The following is a 26040-nucleotide window of genomic DNA, read 5'->3' on the forward strand; positions in this document are numbered from 1 at the left end:
GACTACATCAGTCGAGCTGAGGTGGAGCTAATATCTTATGTTATTACTGCTGTGGCTGCTATGCAAAGAAAGATTGATTGATTGATTGATAAATGTTTTTTATATGTATTTTTTAATATGTATTTTTCAGCCTAATACATGTTATATAAGCGTTTTACAAATTGTATAAGTAACCAAGACTGAGACTTTGGAGTTGTCAATCTATAACATGTTTTCCTAAATGCCATTAATTTCCTTATGTGAGCAAGTTTACAGTTAAAGAACAATATTATAAACACTCCTGAGACATTATTTTGTATAGACATGTTGAAGAAGCTCATGTATGGCCCTGTACATTTCATATTGGTTTAGGATTTCGTTTGGCTTCGTTTGGAATGTTTGTCGCCTGGACATTCCATATTTAGTAGAACTTCCATTCCTTGAAATACAATGCTTAAAGTGAAACTCTCACCAAATGCAACCTTTTTGTGAATTTGGAAAAATGGAATGTTTTAAGTTTTTCCTGAAAATGGCAGCAACTCCCCCCATCGGGGCGGGGTATGTCAGTGTAGGTGTAGCCGTTGGGTGTGGTTTGATTCAGGGAGAAATAGTCCAGAGGTCTGTGCCAGGTTTCAGTGAGGCAGAGAAAGTCCAATTTATTGTCAGTGATGAGTTCATGTAGGATGGCACTTTTGTTAGTAAGTGAGCGGGTGTTGAATAGGGCAAGTTTCAGGTGTTTAGGGGTTGGTGGGGAGTGGCAGGAGTGCAGAAAATGGGGGACACATTTTTGATATCTACAGCCTTAGATGTACAGGGCAAGGTGGTCTGTGTGATATGATGGACTGTATGGGGAAAGTCTGGGGAAAAGTGGGAGAGTTAATAACTGATTGGGTCGGACGGGGGCGATAGTGAGGTGTGCTCTGTGCTGCTGTTTGCATGGGGTGAAGAAGAGTGGCTGCAGAGGGGGTGTGTGGTGTAAATAGTCAATCACGTGGAGCAGAATGTACAGTGTACTGAATATTGGCTGCGGGCATGCAACTTCCAGTGGTGGTTGGGTGAATGCCATCGGACTTAAAGAAAGACGGTGGATTCCAAAAGAGATTAAAATTGTCCATGAAGTGAAAACCCAGGCAGGTTTGAGCCAGGTGTTCAACAGGAGCAGCCTGGAGAAGCGCGCATCTCCGCGGCCAAGTGTGGGAATGGGACCAGAAATAAAAATGGATTTTCCACAAGTGCGTAGGAAGTCAAAGAGGGAGTTAAAAGCACTTTTGGTCAGTTCGGTGGCACCCCAAGCCAGGTCGTTGGACACTACATGCACCACTATGCGGGTTATGGACGAAGAGAGTGACTGCAGCAGCCCAGGGAGTTTTCCCAAGATTGAGGTTGTCGGCCAGGAGGTGAAAGGCCGTGGGCAGGTGGAGGTGTCCCATGGAGCAGTATCCTGGAGGGCCTCTTTGAGTGAGATTATATGCATGGATTGTTCGTGGGCAATGTCCAGACAGGAGGTCAGCAGGGCCTGTTTATTCTGCAACTCGTGGGAAAGTCGACGGATGTCTTCTTTGAGGTCAGTGATCTGTTTGCCTTAGTGACAGAGGTGTTTTCGCAGGCCATGGTTGTTGTGAGTGTGGGCTCCCTGCTAACAGTAGGGAGCTAACAGCAAACAGCTTACAGCTAAAATCAAACGATATCTTGTTATACAGCACGATACCATGTAGGTCACCCTTCTTTCGAGATTTGATTCTTTGTATTGGTCCGAGCATGCTACTCTACAATATACATTCACAAAAAAAGCCTAGGTTGCATTTTGGCGAGAGTTTCACTTTAAATCTCTAATTTTCAAAAGATAATGCTCTTCCACAGATCAGTGACTTGAGATCATTTATTTTATGTCCAGGCCTTGTGTTGCATGACAATGTGAGTTGTAATGTTGATTTATGAATTTTAAGTGACGCATACTTACGGAATTCCAATCTCAAAAAGGTTGTTCTGAATTAGCTGCTTTCCCAACATGGTGATACTCAGCTGGATACACAGCTCCATCAGACAGCCTCCATGGGCACACTGAAAACAGTCCACCACAGCAACAAGACGTTATAACAAGTAGGCCTCAAGATAAACGACAACATATGACAACATTAATGTAAGGGTTTAAAGGACTGTTGATCAGTACACATTATTATTAGCTAAGTGACTTCAGCACATAATGTCTGCTAAACACACCAGAAAAAAAACACTTTCTTTACAAGTCTCAGATCTTTGATCACGGGTGTCAGAAAACAGCTGCTTCCAATACTCCTCCTGTTCACACATTAAAGGGATATTCCAGCATAAATTTAATCCATGGTCTAACACACCATGACACTGAGTCAGATCCCCCCTCGAGAGATCAAGTTTTCCAACCACTAGCTTATGTAGTTTTAGCAACCTCAGAAAAGACCACACGATAACAATACACTGCAGATGATTGATGTGCTGGGACCCCGTCTGTGCTGTTGCTGAAGTTTGGTGCTGATCTGTGCATTATTTGTTGCTATGAGATGCTTACTCGGTGTCACGGTGTGTTAGACCATGGATTAAATTTACGCCAGAATACCTTTAACTTGTTGGTGAGTTCATTTCACAGTTGTGTTGGATAGATCTAGTGCTGGTGCTGAAGCAGTGTGATCTTTTCAACAGTTGGATAGATGGATGACCCCATGGTTATTACCTTAGCTTACTTAAGTTCCCTGTTTCACCCATTAAATGTGTGGTATCCAGTCAAAAACTAGTACTGTGATTCTGGCTGAGGTTGGTAACACACCTGTTTGAGCTGCTATCAACTTGGAGATGACCTCCCCTCTCTCCACTCCTGTAAAATTGCTAATAGCTTGGCCTTGAATTGCTGCGACTTTCTTTTCACTTGGTTGGTGTGTTGACTGAGGAACACTGGCGTGTTATTGTGAATGTAAATGTATCCATAACTGAAATCAGACTTTATTAGTCTTATCAGTCTTATCTGCTGATCTCATCTCACTGTTTTTGATGTTTTCAGTCTCGATCACTGGCAGCAAGATCATTTATTCTGAAATATTATACCTCAGGAAACAAGGCATTATTATAGGTCCAAATTCAGCAGGTCTCTATACCCACAGACATTACTGACAAACCTCCAGCCAAATTCAGCAAAATAATAAAATAAATCACAGAATTTGGTGTTTATTAATACTATTGTATTTATATAGTACAGTCTAGTATAGTATAATAAGTATGTTTAATCTCTATTCATTTCACATTAGTTTTAACCTAATTCATAGTGAAACTTTTGTCTAAAATTGTCAGATTGGGGGAAAGGAGAAGGTGAAAGCTTTTTCCTGGCGGCAGTAACAATGTAAATCCTGAGTACACACCAAACTCAAAGCATATTGAAAGGACATTACTATTATAAAAGAAGTTTATTTTTAGCACCAATGTGTTTATGTTTTATGAAAGATTCAACAATCTGTACGTGATAATGATATAAACTACAAAATAGAAAAACTTTATTTTTTTTTATTTTTCAAACTTTTTTCAAGTTTATTTCAGTTGCGAACCATCTGTACGCCAGGTACGAATGAAGAATGTACATGTCAACACAGTGGAGCACAAGGATGTTTATTGTTGTTATGAGCATATAAAAAGCACCTGAACTCTAACGCCAGTATGTGGTTATAAAATATTTTTCTCAAATAATGTATAAAAGTGTAAACTTTACCTCTTCCATTCTGTAGGATTCAAACACGTACAGGTAGTTGCCTGGTCTGCCTACAAGTCTGGAAGTGAATAAAGCGGTTAAGAGCAGACATAAAGTGTCTTTATCTTCAAACATTTATTGTTCTCGCTGTTTATTCTTAAATATTTAAGATTGATTAAATATATCATAATGACAGAAAAAGTGACAGGGAACGCAAGTAACTGAAAGCAAAACAAGTTACTAACCTTCCCCTGAAGAAAGCAATGTAGATGATGGGGCTGAAAGCATTGACAAACTTCAGAATGAAAGTCTTGAAGATGAGTCGTTCCTCAAAACTCTTGTCTGTTTTGGGAACCTCTAAAATGAACACAGACAATTACTTTGAATCTTTTTGGCATTTGCAATGAAAAAAAGGCAAAACTTTTCCTTCTGAACTTATCCTTATTCATTGAAACAATTCATAAGCTGCTGCCTCCCTCACAAAGAAAGTTCATTTATTAGTTATTATTAGTTATTTTATCTGTCATTGAGATTAGATGAGTCTGGTAATTAACTGGCCCTTTTTTTAAATCAACAACAGTTCTACATTTTAAGGTTAGGGACAAAGAACATATGATATGGACACCATGAATACCGTTCTCGTTTTAATTTCTGCACAGTACATAGATTATTATGTTATTCACAAGGAAAAGCCATAGAAATATGTACATGCATATCCCAATATTGTACCAGGTACATTTGACAAAAACAATTCCAAAAAAAGGTGCCTGCACACATTTGACAGCCTGAACCAGTTGTACACCGAACCTAACGTACCTAGTACAGTGAGCCATCGTGCCACAGCTCCATACACCTCGTCCAGTATGAGGATGACCACCAAGTTGATGATGGCTGCAGTAGTTTTGACTGTTAGTTGTACATGATTCCGTGTGACTGGATTGGAGCTCATATGAAGAGCAGCTTTGGTGGAGATCCGGTAGAGGATCACACCAAACACAATGGCAAATGTAACACCAATCTGACAATGTAAAGATTTTCAGGGTTATAAACAGATTACACACACTTGTGGGGGAAAAGTGACAATTACTCCACACCCTTTCAGTAAATCATCAGTGATGTACAGTATGTGCTGAGAATCAGGTTCTTCTTACCATTAACAGCATCATGACAATGTTCGTCATGTAGGCAGGTAGGCGGTCACGACATGAGAGCTTTTCTATCTGAAAATAAAAATATAATGAAAAAAGGTTTATAATTTTAACATCTTGCAAGGAACTGTAGGTTACATTGTAACCCTGTTTCTCTATGTGAAGAGATTATCGCTGCACCCAGGTACATATATATTTACATTTTAGGGCATTTAGAGGGTATGGTATCTTGACCAAGGACACTTTGACATGCAGACCAGGGGAACTGAACCAGCAACATTCCAATAACAAGACGCTGGCTCTACCCCTAAGCCATAGCTGCCCCCTGTATATACATATAATGTCCCCACCTGACAGATAGCAGGTGTAAGGGCACGCACAGGTATATAAGGCAAAGGTGTGCATGATCACTTTGATTTTACTTGAACGGCACAATCTCGAAGAAGAGAGATAGTCTCTACACACAGAGAACCATATGTATGGGAACTCTGAAAGACACCTCAGGAAGAACTGAAGCAGTCTCAGAATCCCAAACCCATCAACGGTGCCTGACCCACACACAACCTGATGGGGTTGGTCTGTTAGGGTTAGGGTTAGGGTTAAAAATGTGCAACTCTCACGCTCTTGCGGGCAAAAGGGATAAAGCTCAATCACCTGATTGCATTATTCCCCCATTATCTGGCCTAAACCTGCATAGGCCCTCATGCACTTATAGGGCATGCATCTCTTTTACTCTCTCCACAAATCTCACAGGTAGTAGAAGTGCTGTCTTGAGTGATAGCCATTTCAGGCTCGGCAACTCAAGGTGCCCAAAGAGTCACACTGCAAAGCCCCCAGGACCAACCTCTGACCAGTCTCTGGTCACCTTTCAAAAAATGTGCAATGAGGATACCACAGTCCTCAGAAAGCTTGTGCCTACCCACACAGGCTGCTTTAAAGGCAGTTACCATACCTTTATGGGTCAATAGAGCCTTCCCTCTGTCCAGCTGCTCCTGTAGATAAAGCAGGATTGCCTGAGACCCACGCTTGATTTGCCCTGCATCCTAACTGCAATGGCATGATTACGCTCATGTCCCCTGAAGGATCCTTACCACCATCTGTGGCAGGTCCATTTCTAGGAGGCCGGTCCTTTTAACGGCCAGGCCCAAAGCCAAAGGCCCTGGGGAATGGGAAGAAACAGAGCCCCTTGTGCCTGTAAGAGTAGATGCTTCCAGACCTGGCGCTCCTATGGCGACACCAGGTATCAGTGGTTTGAGGTCCATTTGAGGCCAGTTAAGGGCTACCAGGACAAACTGCAAGTCCCCTATCCAAATCCTCTGCAGGTGAGGACAAAGGAGACCAATGAGGGGAAATCCATAGAGAGGGGGGCAAGGTCTCCCTGCGTGGTGATGTAAACCATGCTGTATGTCCTCAGCTGCACATGGAGACCTTGCAGGTGAGGCAGAAACTTCTAATGAGCTTTGAGATCCTGTTGGAGCATATTCATTTCAGAAGATAAAACTTTAACTCTGTTCCCTTTGTAGAATTAACTACAGCTTTTAATTTTGCTGACTAAACATTACTGCCATTGCAGCCAAGTGTAGGCACAACTTACGGTATGAATAATGCACTCTTTAAATATCAGGACTTTAGACCGGCTTTTTGTTGGTCTATGGCCCTGTCACTTTCTGCTGCTTAAAAATAATAATCTGCCATCAGTGCGCCTGACGAAGTCATTTTAAGACCAACGTGCCAAGGGGCACCATGCATAAGGTAGAGCCCATAGTATTTTGTTTGTACAATAAACGTTAATCGCAAATCAGAGTTGATATATGAAAGCAAACAGACAGAATAAGACACAAAGACATTCCTTGAATTTGAGGCAGATGGTGAAATAAGGTGCACCAACTCTAATGCTCTAACACAAAAATATGAATTGACACATATGCCTGAAAGGTGCAAATATGTAAGCACTACCTTACAATTACCTTGTGCTGTGATTTGTGATCTTTGCTCAGAGATTTTTGCATGACCCTGAATTCATATTCGGCCCTGGGGTGGTCCTGTGATGGTGACATGACACACACACAGTAAAACATATAGAGGAGCAGTTAAAGAGTAATAACCGTGAAATGTGTCTGTGGTAAAAAAGACTGATCTGTCCAAGAACTGTCCAAGAATATTATTCAATATAATGCACGTATCATATCACACTAATTTGTGAAACTACTAGAGAGAGAGAGGGAGAAAGATCTAAGTAAACTTCCAGTCAACCTCTTCTTTCTATTCACTCCCCGGCACACCTGACAGGTGCCACTTGTTTTGTTTTGGCTGACATGACATTTAAAAATGTAGTCTGTAACTATTTTGGTTAAATTTGCTAAAATTGTTATCATGATCTGACAGCAGAGTAAGATACAGGTCAGCTGTGTAAAAAGGGTTCTGTTGTTATTTCAAATGTGCCGTCTTGGTTATCTGGCGTCCTCTGTTACCATGGTTACAAGCCTGCTTGTGCACAGCAGGCTCCTCTGTGGGGAGGAGCTTTGAAGGCAGGGCTGCAGAGCAGCAGAGAGGAAGAAGAAGGGACCTGGGAGCTGTAGCATTCAAATCTTCTGGCTAAATCCACTTTTTTCTCTCAAAACTCCAGACTGCAGCTTTAATGGTCACAACAATTCTAGTCATACTCACCACATAAATCACTGGAGGTGTTTTGATATAAAACATATTAGAAAGGACACAGAATAAAGGACAGTGAAGTGGACACTCACAGCTATAATAAAAGTGAACAGAAGGAAAGAAGCTTGAGGTGAACAGTCAGGAAATAAGCACAGCACTGAAAGAGAGGATATATATTATAACATTGTTAAGGCTGATGGCAGCTATAGCAGCTGCAGCAAATGAAACCTGGGAATATGACTGTTCTGTAATTAACAATATAATGAAATACACAATCTGAAAACACTGTGTAGGTGTTCTCTAAACATCACAATTAATGTTGCTCCAGGATGGTAATCAATAAATAAAATAATAAATGAACTGATACTGTACTCAAACTTCAATCTCCTGAGTAAGAGGCTTGTATGTAACCCACTCAGCCACAGCTTGCTATATGGTTTGCATCTATGATTTCTAACTAGAAATGATGCTCTTTTAACAACATTAGTTGTGATGTTCTAGGAACAACTCTAACATGATGACATCAGACACACTGTAAGGCAACATCCTCATACACTTATCATTAAAATTGTGTTATTACAAATAAATTAATAAAAATGATTAATGAGTGAAAAGTGTGAGTGCACTGATATCACTTTATGGCAGCCTGTGTTTGTGAAGTTTCTCTGTTGTTGTATTGGACAAAAATATATTTCAAAGTGATCCAGTTTGTCTTTTGACTATCTGTTAAAGAAGTGAATGGTTTTTTTTTGCACCTATCGCAGGTTCTATTCAGTGTGACTGTCAGAGGGAGAAGCAACAGTGATGAAGCTAGCAAAGTGAAGCAACATGTGATGCATCGTTCGCTCTGTGGTGTTTGTATGTAAATGTTAACAAAGTCGTGTCCAACATATCCCTGGTGTGTGCTGGAATATAGTGTTTGGTCCACTAGTAACCTTGATATGAAGCAAACACAAACCTCCTCTGTAGTGTGATCACTCACATCCGCAGCTGGACAGTGTTTGAAAAAATGTGCTTATAAAATTAAAAGAGAGAATTTGGATTGGCTACTGCTATAGGCATCACATGCACTAGTCTTCACTACACATTCTTCTTGGGATTATGACTGTGATTATAGTGCTATAATATACATGGTGTATGTGAACAGAATGCTACATGTTTTAGGATTCAATATAAAAAACTTTCATTTATAAGTTTATATAATGTCATGTCACAAAGACAGATATATAAAAAAAAAATTTCAATGGGAGTGCATGGGGCACTTTTACGCTAGCATCAACATTTTTTTTTTTTTTTTTTTTAAATTAAATGTATTATTATGTAACACACTAAGAAGAGGGGCGGCTGTAGCTCAGCAGATAGAGCAGGTCTACTAGTATTCAGAAGGTCACTGGTTTGAATCCTGGATCCCCTGGGGTGGAACTGAGCTGTATGTTGAAGTATCCTTGAGTAAAATACTGAATCCCATAGATGCTCCTGATGTGCAGTTGAGAACATTGTTTGTGTACACAGAGTTTACTAAAAAGAAAGTTTCTGAACAACTCACGTTAGCAGTAGCTTCTTCCTGTAGCTGTCGTCATGGCAGCGCAGACGTACTCGGGGATCAACACGTCTAGGTAGACTGTATGTGGTTCAGTTGAGCTATGTGTAGAGACCCTGGTGATACTACGAGCAAAGTTTCATGTTGTGTCGAGCCTTCCTAGTGTTTTAAAAATAGCGATTTTGATGCTATGATATCCATGCACTCCCAATGAAAATGAGGTTGAGCCAAAAACGATAATATGGTAAATCTTAAAAGTGCCTCTTTCATCATAATCATGTTTTTACACGAAGGTTTGACTCATATACATTCACAAAAAAGCCTAGGTTGCATTTTGTAGAGAGTTTGACTTTAAATGTTGACTCTGCACCACTGACTGTAAGAGTATGCTCCGTTATGAACTGTCAGATTTATCACACTACATCCCAGTTTGGAACAGATTTGTATCATATATTAAACGTCTAGTTCTGATCCTGACTCAGTTCAGTCAGGATCAGCCACTAAGCTCAAATTGTTATCACTTTTCCTCAAATGATTTAGATTGACTGAAGCGATTCTGCTGCTATTTGGCCTATCCCTACTTAACTGGAATTCTGATGCTAATATCAAGACATTTTCAGAGAGAAGCAACACCAAACTATACCGATGGAGAAAACGTTATTCATGTTGTACACACTGTGTAGAACAAATACAACATTTGCAGGCATTTCTTGTGTGGTGTAACGAGATCAGAGGTCTGCAGCAGCAGAAAGGCTACAGAGGGAAAAGAGAAGCTGATCTAGTAAAAGGAATTCATCCAAACCTTGAGAGCTTCCTGTGAAGAATAAACCAAGAGAGAAAGGGAGAGAGGAGAGGGGACAAGGATGTTTGGGTTAGTCAGTAGGGTCAGTATACACAGCCAGGATAAATTTAACACAGATTATTACATTCATTTCATCACATGTGTTAAAGAAGAATTTAATGTTGTCTTTGAATACAATCAAATAAAGTCAATTGGTAGCTGAAAACATTTCTTGCATTCTGGTGACCTGGTTTGGTATTTGTTTTAAGGGTTTTACAGATGACTTTTCAGGTGTGAAATCCACACAACAGACCTGCAGTGGGATTATACGAAGGTTTACATTAAAGAGAAAACCTGTTTTTGCTATGTTCATACAAAAGACAACAGTCAGTTAGACAGTTTTGGGGCTGGAGGTGAAAACATAGATGAATAGAAAAATAATAAAACAGTCTGTTGTAACGTTGTTGTAAAGTTAGGACCACTGAATTTGATGACGCAGTGAAGCATAGCAGATTCAGTACTGTTACTGGTTAGCGTGTTACCCAAACTTTATGCCATCAAACAGTTGATATATACAGTAGATGCAACATTGTGGATTATCAGCTTCAGCTCTGACAGCACCATCCTGCTCTGGGAATCTGAACCACTAAATTAATAGAAAATGCGAGAATGAAGGAAAAACATCCTTATTTTAACAGAATTTAAATGACGGTCTTAAAAAGTTGACTTTCTTCAGGTAAAGAACAAAAAGATGAACATTTGTATTGAAGTAGCATGAATAAGATGCTTAAAATTGTATGTATCAGTGATCATTAATCTTTCTAAACATTTATCAGATTACAGGTCCATTCATGTTGTTCACGTGTCTCGCATAAACAATCAGTCATTTATTTTCATTTGCAGGAAGAAAAAGGAATATACTTATAAACTACTTGCACACAGTAAGTCTTACATAAGTCTTATGTTACTATCTACAAAAGATCAAGTATTTGGTAAGAAAACCTGCATTGTTTAAGTATCCCATATCATAAATACCTGCATGGTCTTTGTATATGAATTATATATGAAGCTCATGTGCTCCAGGCCAAAAGGGGGAATGATGAGCTGATGTTCACTGATCTCATAGCATTATTCTCACGAAGCAGGTGCATTTTCACAGAAACAACACTAAAAAACCTACTGTACACTACCTGCTGTAATAAACCTGCTGTACACTACCTGCTCTGATAAACCTGCTGTACACTACCTGCTCTGATAAACCTGCTGTACACTACCTGCTGTAATAAACCTGCTGTACACTACCTGCTCTGATAAACCTGCTGTACACTACCTGCTGTAATAAACCTACTGTACACTACCTGCTGTAATAAACCTGCTGTACACTACCTGCTATAATAAACCTGCTGTACACTACCTGCTGTAATAAACCTGCTGTAATAAACCTGCTGTACACTACCTGCTGTAATAAACCTGCTGTACACTACCTGCTATAATAAACCTGCTGTACACTACCTGCTGTAATAAACCTGCTGTACACTACCTGCTATAATAAACCTGCTGTAATAAACCTACTGTACACTACCTGCTGTAATAAACCTGCTGTACACTACCTGCTCTAATAAACCTGCTGTAATAAACCTGCTGTACACTACCTGCTGTAATAAACCTGCTGTACACTACTTGCTATAATAAACCTGCTGTACACTACCTGCTATAATAAACCTGCTGTACACTACCTCATCATTCTAAAAACAATTGGGAGCTCACAGGTTAAGATCTGCTCGGGCACTAATGATGAGTAATAACTTGGCTCCGTAACTGCTGGATGTGTAAATAAGTAACTTTCTGCCAACAAGTTTGCTTTACCACTTAAATAATGATGATATGTCAATGCTGTGTTCACATTTTTCCACTGCCCCAAAGTGGCTGAAAAATCAACTACTGCAAGTTAAATGTATGTGTTTTACAATCAGTGACATGTAAGGATATGGGGTGCATTTCACCAGTATTCATGATTTTACTCCAAGGGGCCACCACACACACGAGACACTATTTATGGCACACTTGAATAGCGTGCAAATGAACAACTGAATTGATATAACCACTAACTTGTTTACCTTCGCACAATCCATAAGAGACAACTCAGCATCAACTGAGTCATGATAATATAAAACACTCATACATTCTCAGTGTTGTCTGCTGCTGCTGCTGCTGCTGCTGCTGAACCACTCACCTCCTCATCTTCAAACCCAGTCAGGTCCCACTCATAGTTCAGTCTCATCTGTCTCCTCTTCCAATGCTCCATGAACATGGCAGCTGGGTGGGTAAGGAGGCCAGGAGAGTTCAGCATAGGTACATGGTTGGAAGACTTTTTGTTTAGGTAAACAGTAATTCCCTGTCTATCTAATATAGTGGGGATATGTGAAAACAAGGTTTGATGAATGTTGAAGATAAATTGGGTAAGGCACATCTAATAAACAGTTGTTTAGGTATATGAAACTTGACCATGACTATAGATCCAACCCAACACGGCCTCTGGCCGAAAATGCAAAACATGTCATCTCTAGAGCCAGCGTCTTGTTATCAGAGGGTCGCTGGTTTGATTCCCCTGGTTTGCATGCTGAAGGGTCCTTGGACAAGATACTGAACCCCAAAACTGCTCCTGATGTGCTGGTCGGCACCTTGCATGTCAACCACCGCCATCAGTGTATGAATCACTGTTAGCTGCTTTGGACAAAAGCATCTGATAAATGCCCTAAATGTAATGCATCATGGAAAAATAACTGACCAGCAACTCTATTAAAATCCCCCACAAAACATTTACTCCTGCCACTCAGATCCAGTCTGACTTCAAATGGAAAGAAACTGTGGTAAAAACAACCTCAGTTCAAGTAAACATGATGTTTTAGAATGGAAAATGTGTAAATGTGATAACAGTAAGGGGGGTGTGGTTAAAAGGAGCAATATGTAAGACCGTCTGTCGAATTCCCCATACAAACAAATAGGATGCAGCCTATCACCAGAATAACTGCTAACTGTAGCTGCATTTAGCATAAGTTCTGTGTGTTGTATTAGCTGACTGTGCCCAGACTGAGGTGTCAGAGCACCAGAAAAGTATAGTTTATCATCCAGCTATTAACTTTTAAGGCACTAAGTGGCTAGAGGCTAGCTGGTTGGCAGACATCTTTGACATAAAACCTGCTATTTCCTCACATTCTTTTGATAATGTAAGCTCACATTCAAACTAAAGTTCTTACATGTTGCACCCTCAATAATGTGCCAGTTCAATAGCAGACCAAATACAGGCTCCAAAAAGAGAAATAGTGAGGTAGACTTTCTGAATGAATGTTTTTGTTCGTTTCGCTGCTTGCTCATTATTTGTTTTGAGTGAGTCGATATGTGTTCACTCACCCCACAGAGCCATGAATATAGAAAAGAAAACAGTTGCTGGGTTGTCAAACAGGTGACTGGCCCGCGCCGTTCCACAGGCAGTACTTAGTTTCCAGTAGCTGCACACTCTGTCGCACAGAGGACACATGGTGATGTTGTTCCTTGGGTGGCAGATCTCCATGCTGGAAAATGTGACAGGCAGACACACACACACACACACACACACACACACACACACACACACACACACACACACACACAGAAGCTAGTGACATACTACACGCAGGTAAGGTAATGGAGCCACTTCACAGTTGTTTACTTCATAGAAGTGAAATACATTTTTCTTTATCATGAGTATTCTTTTCATGTATGTATTCTAATGAAAAACTGTGATATAATTTCCATGCAACACGAAAATCAATTCACAACACATAGTCATGAAGTGTACTGAGTTCCGCAGTTGGTCAGTAGAGGGCAGCATACACCTGGCAATACTAATTGAAAAGCCCTGTCATTTTTTTCAAAATGGCTCAGCAGGATAATAACATATTTTCCAACCCAAAGATAGCCCTGGTGTGAGGTAGACGCAGGCCGCATTGGTCAGCTTTTGGTTTAATTCACTTCCAGCTTTTGTTGTCTTACAATACAGATTACAGCATTTCAGTACAGCCTGGAGCAGGTTTCTGTCTTTCAGGGTTGGCTTGGTGCTGCTCAGCAGCATGTCCTATAGGGCACACGGATACAGCTGAGTTCTGATGCAGATACAGTGAGCTTGGCTCAGCAGTGGTGGAAGCAGGAGGGCAACAAGTTAAAAAAACAAGTCTTTGGGCTTTCTAGTTTTTGGCCATGGCACGTATCTGTACACCTTCCACAACTGAACTCTACACTCTAATGCTTTTCTTTGTCACACTTTATGTCTAAATAATCTCCCCCGATACCCATTTATTTATTTTATTTGTTTTCCAGTCCAGAGAATCAGAAGCTACCATAGATCTTTATTAAATCACAAAGGTGACTGCAATTGGGCTAAAACTCCACTGGCCTTTTGCAGACGACTCAGTATGTACTGATTGTGTTTAGCATATGTTTAGCCTTTAGCATGTCAGGAAAGTTTTCTGTTTTAAATCCCATTTAAGGCAAGCCTTTATCAAAGGAACTCCAGGTCAATGAGTGACATTACGTTTACCTGAGTAGTGTGGAACTGGCCAGTTTTTGTGTTTCTGTGTTCTGTTTCCTCACAAACAGTTCAAACTTTTAAATGAGAAGAAATGTTCATGGAGTTCAAGCACAAATTGACCTCAGTGATCACTCGAAAACACACCACATGCATGAATTGCCTCATTGGGTTGGCAGCCTGGGGATTGTACCCCTGGACTTTTGTATCCCCAGAGAATTGTTTGCATATTTTGAAGAATACAGAGAGACAGCCCTCTGAAGTGACCAGATGCTGCAGTGAGGCAAACCTCTGTCATTAGTGGGTGGACTTTTTCCAGTCATGACTAAATGCACTGATTAACATTTGTTCAGTGAATTGAACATGACCTGTGTGTGTTACTCCAACTAACTAACAATAATTCCTCATCTTGCTTGTCAAAACTGGTATCAGTTTCTCCTTATTTCTGTACTACTCAAGTTTACTGTTGACCGAAAAGATGCGTGTGCCAACTTTCATAATTATATCCATTATGTGTGAAAATACATAAAATGTTTCTAAGATGAAAAAGAAGAAGTTGGAGAATTTCTGACACTGAGCACTGCTGAACACACTGACCACTCTGTACCTGACAGTCTGCGGGTCTGCTTTGTCTAACTGTATGCCTGTGGGCTAGGGTGTGTGTGTGTGTGTGTGTGTGTGTGTGTGTGTGTGTGTGTGTGTGTGTGTGTGTGTGTGTGTGTGTGTGTGCATTGAGTGCAAAGTGACCCGGCAGCATGTGTCATAATATCCTGTGGATGATGAGAGGCAGGTACAGAACAGAGAGGAGGTCTTAGTTTCTCAACTCATTCATCAAACCATTTCCTTTGTCTCCCTCTCTCTGAATTTGCTGTTGCTCTTTTCCTGATCCACTGAGATTTTCTTCTGTTAAACAGCTCCAAACTCCATTTTGTGCATTAGTTAGTCCTAATATTAAAATGACCTTGAAGAACAATCTCAGATTTCAGGAAGTACACTCATTTGATTTCTTTACAAAGGTGAGACTGAAAGATCAATATCAGTGTCTTGTTTGTTTGCTTTATACATAGCATGGTTTTCCAGCAGTATATGAATGCTGGGAGGAACTCAAAATCCATTTTCCAAAATTTTAAAGAGGTGGTTTCTAAAAGCTGACTGCATTTTTTATGTTTTATCATGACCACTGATGCAATCAGTATGATGGAAAATGGGTGACAATGTTTTAATATGATCATCAAATTGACTAATACGCACACACATAACGGTTAATTGACTTGCAAAAAAAATCTGACTGGTTGTGAATTGAGATTCAGAATCAAATTGGCACAGTATTGTGTAAGTATTGTGATAGTGCTGCTTTTTAACTTTCTTCAAAACATTTATTTTGAGGCAGCAAAACAAATGCTCTTATATGTTATATCCATAAAAACTACTTAATTCATCAATCATCTTAATCAAAGCTGGTATAGGTTCAGATTGATCCTTCGTAAATACAAGAATATCATCTGTGTATAATGAAATTTTTGGTTTGAATGACCTTCACCTGGTCACTGGCTCTCATGGTTTCAGCTAAAGGCTCTATTATCAAAGCAAAAAGTAAAGGAGACAGGGGACAGCCTTGTTTTGTGCCTCTCTCTAGGGAAAATATCTCCAAAGTCAAACCATTAACAGATACAGCAGCTTGTGAAGATGCATAAAGCTATTTGACCCAGTCAATTAAAATATCGCCAAAAAATTTTTTAAGTGTTCTGCTATGGATGACATCAATTTATAAGGACTCACTTAGAAGCGGTGACAACAGTGATTGGTTGTTGAGTGACAGGGCAGCCCATTGAAAATTCATTTAGGCTACGCAATGCATGGTGTGAAAATAAAGAAGTAGCCTACAAGCCTACGGCAAAGCCTATGACAAGATATTGGATAAAGAAATGTATTTATGAGGATAATTAAGTGCAACCCCCCCAAAACAAAAATGCTTCGGACAAAAATTACAAATTAGAAGATTGCGATGAAAATCGTCAATTGCCAGTAAAAGCGGAATTTGCTTGAAAAGCTGCATCAAACCACTCTCCATTAAAATTCAGGAATCGTGTGTTGATCTGGGCCATTTCGCATCAATGTCCAGTATATTGTAACATGCGTCAAAGACAATTTGTATATTGACGAAATGCAACTTTTTCCAATTGACAAAAGCCCTATTTGCATGGGACTAGTATAACCTGGGGACCTCCAGTAATTTGTAATAATTGCAGAGGTCGTCTGTGATCTTAATTCCGTGTGAATCTGCAAGTCTGTAATTTGTAAAGTAAAAATTCCACCGCAAATTACCATATTTCACCAAACACAGAGGTCATGTGATAATATTAGTACCATGCGAATCGGCATCTCTGTGATTTGGGGTTATTTTTTGTTTTTCTTAAGGTTTTTATGTTTTCCACACCTTGTTTCAGCCTTTTTCCCGGTCGAGCATTATGGAGGCTGCGTTGGGAATTATAAATGGAAGTTTTGACAGCACGTTGGGTGCAAATTCAGGGGGCTCACCAGAAGAGCCAAATCTCAAAAGATGATTAGATGGATTACATGCATGGCAGCATGCAGTAAGGAACATTTTTCCATCTTTCAACAGGCTCACCAGTTATTATATTAAAAATATCCATATCTAACCGTTGTGCTGCTCCAGCAAGCGCTCCGGTGCGATCGACCCGGGGGATAATGTCAGTAAACACAGACGTGGCTTATCCTGTGCGAATGCGCTGCACGCAACACAGACGTGGTGGGATAATTTCTAAATCACTTGAGGTCCCCAGGTAATACTAGCACTGTGCGAGGAGCTGCATTCTCCCTGTAGCCAAATACTGGAGTGTTGCCAAACATTTTTACTCCGGCGTTATTGGATTGTTTCGGTTGGTTGGAAACGTTATTGCATCCCTCACCAACTCAACCACAACTTCAATCCCTTTGCGGTCCATCTGACATCATTTTAATAATTCCCTGTCATTTAGTGTCTCCAAAACATTCGGCTGTGACTAGGTCTTAGCGAGTTAGCGACTTCTAAGGTCTCCCAGACTTAGGTACTACTTTTAGTTGTAACATGTTTCATGAATAACTCTTATTTTCAAAAATTAGGAGTCCTAAAGTTACGACTGACGCGCCCATTATTTTTAGGAGTTGCTCCTAAATTCGCCTGTTAGGAACTACTTTTAGCCTTAAGATTCTTTGTGAATACGGGCCCAGAAGACCTACAAAATTCAAATGCCTTCAAAGAAAAGGCTGAAGCAATTAATCAAGTGAACCGCCAAAATAAAAGGAGGAAAAAAATGGAAAAGAAGTGTTTGGTCATTGAGTGAAATCCAGTTCATCATTTCGGGGTAGATGAATCAGGTCCCTTTCAAGTGGGGAATCTGCACAAAAGAAATAGAAGACTTGACAGGCACACACTGTGCATGCAGAGTCTGCATGGGTAGCGATCCTCCAATCACATTATTTCTCATTCAGTGTGCTGAAGGAGACCACACCCCTGCACATGGAGTGAGTCACTTGTAACAACATTGAATAATGAGCAACAGAGAAAATCGCCGCAAACTCGGTGCCAAAAAGAAAAGCAACATCACTTATCTGGAATTATTTCAGCTACAAGAAGGATGATATTGACCAAACACGTTCTGTATCGACAGTGCTTTGCATCTGTTGCCACAAGGAGAGGTAACACAACTAATTTGTTTGACCATTTATGTCAGTACCACTCAGCTCAGTACGACAAAAAGAGGTAACATCAGCGCAGGTCAATTGTTCACAAGCAGCAGTGTGCTATTCACTGTATTTTTTCATATCGCAATATATGTTGCAGGGTTAAAAAAAAATCGCAATGTCAGTTTTTTTTCCAAAATCGTGCAGCCCTACTTATGACAGGAAGCCATCTGGACTACATGCTTTCCCATGTTTTAAGTTAGCAATAGCTCTTTCAACCTCTTCAGATGTAATTTCAACATCAAGCAGATTCCTTTCAAAATCACCAACCTTAGGTATCTTAGTTTTTTGAAAGAAAATATTCATTCCATCCTCTTCTCCTGAATTTTCTGCTATATATCGTGAACAAAAACAATCCTTAAAGACATTTGCGATCTCAGAGGATTTATGTACTAATTTACCTTTTTTATCTTTACATTTCGAGATTGCATTGTTAGATTTATTTATTAATAACTCTTGTGCTTCTGTAGGAATTGAGCCTTTTCTGACATTGGGATTGCATTGTGTTAAGTGCAGATCGAGCAATTACTACTTTGTCCCAGCTTTCCTTAGACAAAGTTAGTTTATGCTCTGATTCAGCACCTTGCAGCTGTAATTGTAGTGTTCTCTGTTCTTTAATTATTTTCTTCTCTCTGGTAGCACAGAAGGATATCATCATGCCCCTCAGATAGGCTTTTGTGATCTCCCATAGGTTTGATGGATCAGTTTCCCCATTTATTTCAAAATTTTGCCATACAACAAAATTCAGGGTCCGACAATATTGACCTATTACACTGCCAGGAATGTTGGTGTTTATGTGACTTAGTCATAGTAGTCTCTATTGTAATCAAGGCATGAGCTGATGTATGAATGTTCCCAATACTGCTACAAGATACAGTTCTAGAATATGATTTATGTGGATCAGAGAAAAACATACTTTTTAAACTACAGTTGAGTTACAGTAGGGCAGGTCATCTGGGAACAGATGTGATAGTAGGACAGCCCACCAGCAACATCTGTCGGTTACAAGGCATCCATCAAACAACAACGACAACTTCTCTGGGGGTAACCTTAAATCACTGACTTTCCTTTATGTCTGTTCTGTGTGTGTGTGTGTGTGTGTGCATAATGTATATGTGCGCGTGTTTGTGTGCATATGTTTACCTTGGTATGTTGTCATCGACTGTTGCACATCCATACAGAAAGACAATCACCCCCACTAGAGAAGCAGGAATCAGCATCTGGGTGTACAGACCCAACCAGGCAAAGTACAGACCAATCTTCTCACCAAAGTACTTTCTAAACAACACAAGATGAAAATGAATTATGTAGTCAAACAAAACTTCCATATTGATAAGAGGACACTGGAGACTAGACTGACTGATTTGCTCATCCTAGAATAAAAAGTAAGTCTAAATTTGACCTGTGCTCAAACATTGTGTCAGTGAGGACGTGTTTAAGTTGCTGGTAAGACCCTGTAACATGTTTTCATATATTTCTTTAATTGAGCTATAATGAGAGGAACACAAATTACTTGGTTGCAAAAACATTAACACGACTTGACAGAGTCTGTGAGTTCAACTAAATTTGTTGTCTCCCTGGCACAGACTTGTTTCTTCAGGACAGTCCACATATTCTGATGGGGTTCAGTCAGGACTTTAAGAAGGCCATTCCAAAAGCTCAATTCTAGCCTGAGTTAGCTATTTCTGCACCCAGGGGCTAATCTTCTGGCTGATGATTTTAGGTTTTCTTGAAGAATTTGGAGATAATCCTCTGTCTTCATTATCCATCCTGACCAGTTTTCTCTCAGCAGCAGGTGATAGTTTGTGTTTTCTTCCTGATTGTGGCAGTGACTCAACTGTACAATGCAATTTATACTTACAGACAGTTGAACTTGGGACCTGTACTTGCTTTGAAATGGCTCCAAGTGACTTTCCTGACTTGTTCCAATCAATAATAAGCTCTTTCAGATCAATGCTAAGCTCCTTAGACTTTCCCACTGTAGTGTTTGTGGCTGAGTCTAATGGCTGTATCAAACAAGACATGTTAAAATAGGCCCAGAAAAGTCACCAGCTGTTATCAATCAGAATCACTCAGAAGGAGTTAAGGGGCCATGCTACAAAGAACATTTGATTCACACAGCAATCTGTGTACTTAAAAAAAAAATGAAAATTGGAAAACAGCTACTTTCCCATGTTTCACTTTAAAATCAGAATATGAACGAAACCGGAAACGGAAAAGGTCTTGGGACTCTTGGTCATATCTCTAGGCTACATCCATTCGTGAGGCGATTTCAAAGTTCTGAACTATTCATGATGTTTTTAGATGAATATTTTGAGTATATTACGACCGGGATGTCCTGTGGTGATTAAGCCGCAGCACTGACTGACCACTTCGGTGTCCTGCGGGGCTTTTCCATGAGGACTGTGCAGCAGTGGTGCTCTGAGCAGGGACTGGAATGCGAAGTTGCAAAGGCAATTGAAGAGGTATGTGTGGTGACCTGGACACAGGAGATTAAAGCCCCACCCCAACCTCAATCATTGTCACAGAAAGATCAAGTGGTCGTGCAATAAAGGATGATACATTCTTCACAGTGTTGTGTTTATTTACTTTGGAACATAAACACTGTCTATGCATTGGTTATGAACTCCGTAGTTGCATTGTTGCCTCCTGTGCCGTCAAAAAAAGTTATCATCGTAATCATCATCATAAGGTCACATGAAAATGCAGGATCCATGTTGTTTGATACTACTAAGCTAAATGCAGGCTTATGCATACAGGGGAGGGACAAGTGTTTGGTTTTCTTACAGACCTGTAGCCTATCGATTGACAGTAGATCCAACCAGTAGAGAGGGAAAGCACACTGTGACATAACCATCAGTGTAAGCCAATGTAAAGGGGTGCCGGTGTGCATAAAGTGGCATTTTACATCTCCACACGATTGTCTTTTAATAAGCAGCAAGAGCAGATCAACATACGTATGTGTTGTATTTTCGTATCTGATACAAATAATTACAGACACAAATCTTCCACTGACATTTGTAGTGTTTTCATTGTCACACAAATGCACTTAAAACATAGATAGATGCTCAACCTATATCGCCACAGGACATCCCACTTGACCTCCTGGCTGTAATACACTCAGAATATTCATCTTAACATGATGAGGACTTCAGAACTTTGAGATCGCCACATGAACACACACAGCCTAGAGATCACAGTGCCTTCCGGGTCATTAAAGAAATGACCTATAGCAAAATCTGAAATGAAAAATAACACTGCTATCATAATTCCTAGTTTCCGTTCATGAGCACAGCACCTACAACGACTTAATGAGTTGTTTCCCATTTTCACAAAAGTAATAGCAACATGAAACACAGTGTTACCTTGAGTAAACTTGTGCATTTCGGCCAAAAAGATTGTTAGAAACATCTGGCATAATGTAAGCCAACTGACAGAAAAAAATGAGGTCTAGTTGTTTTAAGACATGGAAATGCCAAATTCATAATAATTATATTTTTGAATAACTTATTAAGGTAGTTTTTAACTCATATTTGTTTAAGGTCAAGTATAAGATGTACAAATGTTGACGATGAACTACAGTCCTTCAAACTAAAGTTCTGGCTGACGGAGGGGGGTTACTTCATTATCAGAGTTGGTACCGTACAGTGATGATAGCTACAGAAACATGTCCTTACCGCACAAGTCCGATGGGCTGGTACTTGTAGAAGACACTGTAGTTCGCCCACTCCTCATACAAAAGCTGAGGAAGACAATAAACAGTATTTTGTTACAACATTTGTCTCAGTTTATCGTGCCTGCTGCTGATTATCAAAAGTGAATTTGAGAGTTCCACAAGCTTCACACCTTTGTAAGAGGGACAGTTGCTGTCTGTTAGCTAAACAATGTTGGTCGGGTTAACCCCTGCATAGTTGATAGAGCAAAGAGAAATGAGCTGGAAGAGCTGTAGAACTGTAGTGCTGGCTCTACTGGTTGGTTTAATGTCAATATGAATATGCTGTAAACGGTGCATTATTTTCCACAGTGGAGTGGTGTATGGGGGTCTGGATCAAAATAGGCTTGTGTGTTGTCAATAATTGTGGACGAAAATGAAATATAGGACTAATTGATGTACACACAATTCATGTTTTGTCTTTTGATGGGACTTTTGTGTGGAGCCATGGCAGAGGAGGACGAGCATGCCAAATCCGGCCTCGTTCGTTTCTATTCCAAACTTCATTTTAAGTGGTGTCAGATTGTTTAGTGTTCATAGTGTGTCTCAGTGTGACTCTACACGTCCAAGTGTGTAAAGCTTTACAAATGCAAAAGAAGAACACCAGTCTGTGTTTATTACTGGAATCCATATATTTAGAAAATTATTTTCTTACCTTTCTGTCATTGGGCTCTGCACTCTCCTCATTAATATCTCCCTGAAAAAGCAAATAAAAAAAGATAGTTACTCTTCACCCTTGTTAGGTTTCCATCTAAATTGGAAATTCTAATCTAAAATTTTAGGAAATCTGAAATAAAATTGCAACTGATTGCGACAAGGGGCCCTATAGGTCTATGGTGCTCAATTTAAAGTGCTGCATGCTTGTGCGTTTTGGACGTGTCCAAGTCCATTTTGCTAGCTAAACGGCAGATGATGTGGACGCAAAGTGAAGCACAAAGAGATGGTATTTAGACCCTGAATTTGTCATGGGTGTGTTTTGGGTAGTACGTAATTTAAACCAATCCAAGTGTCAACTCCCAGTCCTATTAAGAGCCAGGTGCACCAGGAAGTGTCACACATTCATTTCCTCCAATTACTGTATTGCTCATTTACACGTCAATTTAATGATGTCATGACGCCATGTGGGCAGCGGGCGGCTGGGCGCCCTTTGTTTTCTAAAGGTGTGTCTGCTGCTGCTGAGAGTCTCACACAGGGGGGAAGAAGGGGAAGGGGGGCGGGGCCGGGGATTCATATCAATAGTGCACAACTAATGCAATTAGTAGGATAAAGTCAATCACATCAGGAATTCCTTATAAAGCACATTTCAGTCATAATAAGATTGTGAATAAAAGTCTATAGTTTCACATACGTTATTTTTTGCAGTTTTGTTAAATAATGAAATATATTACAAAACAAGGTGAATTGGTTTAGTCTTAACTCTTGGTTGATGGTGTTGGGGGATGGGCAATGTGCTAATTCCCCAGTGTCAAATAAACAAATGGATAAGAGGAGGACACAGCCATCAGGTGCCCAGTTCAGGAAAAACAGAAAAGAAAAAGAGGAGAAACGAGCAAAAGATAAAGGTATGGAGCCCTGTCAAATACTCTTCATAAGTGTGACCATGCATGTAATGAAATTAAATGACGTTAATTAGCATAGGCTAAATCATATGTTTGTTAGCCTTTTGCTACACTGCTGGATATAATAGTAGATGCGGACAGCATCGATTTTCAGACCAACTGACTAGCAAACATTATGTCTAATTAATTTCACCCTAATAATATGTGTGTATCACAGCGATGACTAGCTCAAATACTCTTTGGTAAACGTTGCAGTAGGTCCTGTGCTGCTCAGTAAAGTGGATAATCAATTCTGTAAGCTAATTCAAAAGATGCATAGTGCACTGATATTTTGTTTTGTACCTTTCTGAGTCACTTGGAGTGTGTCATGTATATAAGTAGCCATTAACCAAGGGGGTTGTGTTAGTCATGTGTTTCTTTTTCAAAAAGTTGGATAAATGATGCTTAATAACATGTTTATTTAATTGTGCTATTAATGCATCGATCCTATATGATGTATTTTAATACAAATGCAGGGGACTTTTTAAATATCGTGGAGCACCCTCTGCCACCAGCCAGGATGAGGAGCCATCTACCTCCTCAGACACACATAGTCTCCACAAACTGTCTGATCCTGAGGATGAAGACCAGTTTACCTCTACTTCTCCCCAGCAAGACTCAGGTGAGTTTGTCTGTCATATGTCTGTGAGCGTGTTTGCGCACATGTGTGTGTGCATCCCTGCAAAGCATTTTGCAGACAGTTATAATGTTGGTATTACTAGGTATGTGTGATGTTCCACCACTATAAATGCTGTGAATAATATGTGTATACTAATGCCCTTGTGCTCCATTAGAAACGCCTGGAGCTGCATCGTCTCTTGAGGATGAGCCTCTGTGCACTGACCTGCTAACTGGCCTTCAGTTCTAACTGTGAGAATTCAGACACAACTGGTTTCCATGAGACCAAGTCAGGTACCATCTGACTTTGTATTTCATAGAAACGACAGTGACGGAAGAAGTTGCCACCAACATTACTTCAGGAAGTCACTGGTTAGTGGGGAAAATATATCCAGAAGTTGGTTGGTATTTATTTTATGTTTCTTGTACAGAGTGTAGTAAAATTATTATACTCTCTTAAGTGTGTGATTGTATTTGTGTGATGAAGGATTTGTGCAATTCAGAAATTTGATATATTCTATTATACTAGTTCTTTTGATTGTATATATGTGTTAATGTAGCTGTAAGTTATTTTGAGTTCTTGTTTTCTGTCCATTTTTCCATTTTTTTTTTTTGGGAGGGGGGGTTGTTTTTTTTGTTTTTTGGGGGGGGGTGGTAAAAAAATGAAAAAAATGAAGAAGTAAAGAATGGACACTAAACAAAAAAAAAAAAAAAAAAACCTGTGAAGGGTTTTGTGGCATGGAGGAGCTATAGCTGTAAGCTTTTATTATTATCTTCAAATATTGGAAATGAATCCGCAGCATCACCATTAGATTATATATATTAAAAAATACATCTGGGCACCTGATAGCAATATGAGGTTATGAATTCATTTAATAAAGAACAGTCACCAATCCCCTTAAGTCATTGCTGGGGATTAATTGTGTCACATTCAAATCCATATGTAGGATTTCAGGGGCCTGTGCCACAAAGATATTATACATTTGTCATCAAACACTTTTCTGTACTTTCAGCTTTTGAATATCTTCAAATATGTGCCCAGTTAATTTGACAAATGCATCCATATTTTTTCTCATGCTAGTTTATCCAGATGAAAGCATCATTCTTCCTGTGTGAAAGGAACCACAGGACATGACATCTACTCTGTCAAACGTTTTTTGGGGGGAACCCTCAGATCCTCGCCAGACTGTCCCACCTACATTTTAAATGCTTCCTATGCCCATGTTGACATGTATTACTCACATCATGAAGAGGGTAAGCTGCTGTATAAACTCCACTACCTAATAGACTGGTGATACCTGCAGAGAGAAAACAAACACAGATACAGGTGTGCACATGGGTTCTACATCTGTATACACTAGCTCTGTGAATGTGACCCCAGTAGAGTTGTTGAGGCCTGTAGGCCCAAGCCCGGTGGATGAAATTATTTCATTTCATATCTAGTTTCTAGATCTGCAACCTGACATTTTTTTGATGTGATAAAATGTCAAATTCAATGGCATAATGACAACTTGGAAAGTGACGAAAACAACAAGCCCACTGTTCCATGCAATGGAGGAGGACAAAAACATTGTAAGTAGCTCAGCTGCAACTGTTGCTCACTCAATAGCTACCTTACACCGTAGTGTCATGGGAGCCAATGAATAATATGAAGAGGAAGGTGCTGAATGATGACTGAGTCAGCAGTTTAGTTTGGATGATGAAATGAACATATCTGTTTGAGATTAACTAAAAATACATCCAGATACCACTGGAGAGTGATAGCGATCTGAACTTACCCATGCTGTACTTGGCCTTGCATTTTGTTCTTTTTAGTATTTCATAGACCTTAAAGGGTATGGAAAACAGAAGAACTTAAGTACATTTACCATGTTGTTGAAGAAAATATACATGAAAACAAATAGTTCACATTTTTAGTAATATATATTATAACAATGGAAAACTATAATCTCCATTTACTAAAAGTGACATGAAACAAGCTTCCAGTTGTCG

General features: G+C 39.8%; 1 protein-coding gene across 3 annotated transcripts in view; it reads right to left on the reverse strand.

The window, feature by feature from the left end:
- LOC119024923 (anoctamin-1-like) overlaps positions 1-26040 on the reverse strand; it is a 56964-nt gene that overhangs the window by 16081 nt on the left and 14843 nt on the right. The window contains exons 6-19 of one of the 3 annotated variants that reach the window (XM_037108159.1): positions 25827-25875; positions 25291-25346; positions 22488-22529; positions 21798-21862; positions 19264-19398; positions 13224-13384; positions 12046-12128; positions 9834-9845; positions 6804-6878; positions 4840-4908; positions 4505-4706; positions 3934-4045; positions 3710-3767; positions 1940-2040 (exon numbers count right to left, since the gene is read on the reverse strand). In XM_037108159.1, the coding sequence (XP_036964054.1) occupies positions 1940-2040; positions 3710-3767; positions 3934-4045; positions 4505-4706; positions 4840-4908; positions 6804-6878; positions 9834-9845; positions 12046-12128; positions 13224-13384; positions 19264-19398; positions 21798-21862; positions 22488-22529; positions 25291-25346; positions 25827-25875 (1220 nt within the window). The remainder of the gene's footprint in view (positions 1-1939; positions 2041-3709; positions 3768-3933; positions 4046-4504; positions 4707-4839; positions 4909-6803; positions 6879-9833; positions 9846-12045; positions 12129-13223; positions 13385-19263; positions 19399-21797; positions 21863-22487; positions 22530-25290; positions 25347-25826; positions 25876-26040) is intronic. The other 2 variants (XM_037108160.1, XM_037108161.1) reach the window with 2 other exon arrangements.

This window comes from Acanthopagrus latus, chromosome 8 (genome assembly GCF_904848185.1).
Source record: "Acanthopagrus latus isolate v.2019 chromosome 8, fAcaLat1.1, whole genome shotgun sequence".
Taxonomy (NCBI): Eukaryota; Metazoa; Chordata; class Actinopteri; order Spariformes; family Sparidae; genus Acanthopagrus; species Acanthopagrus latus.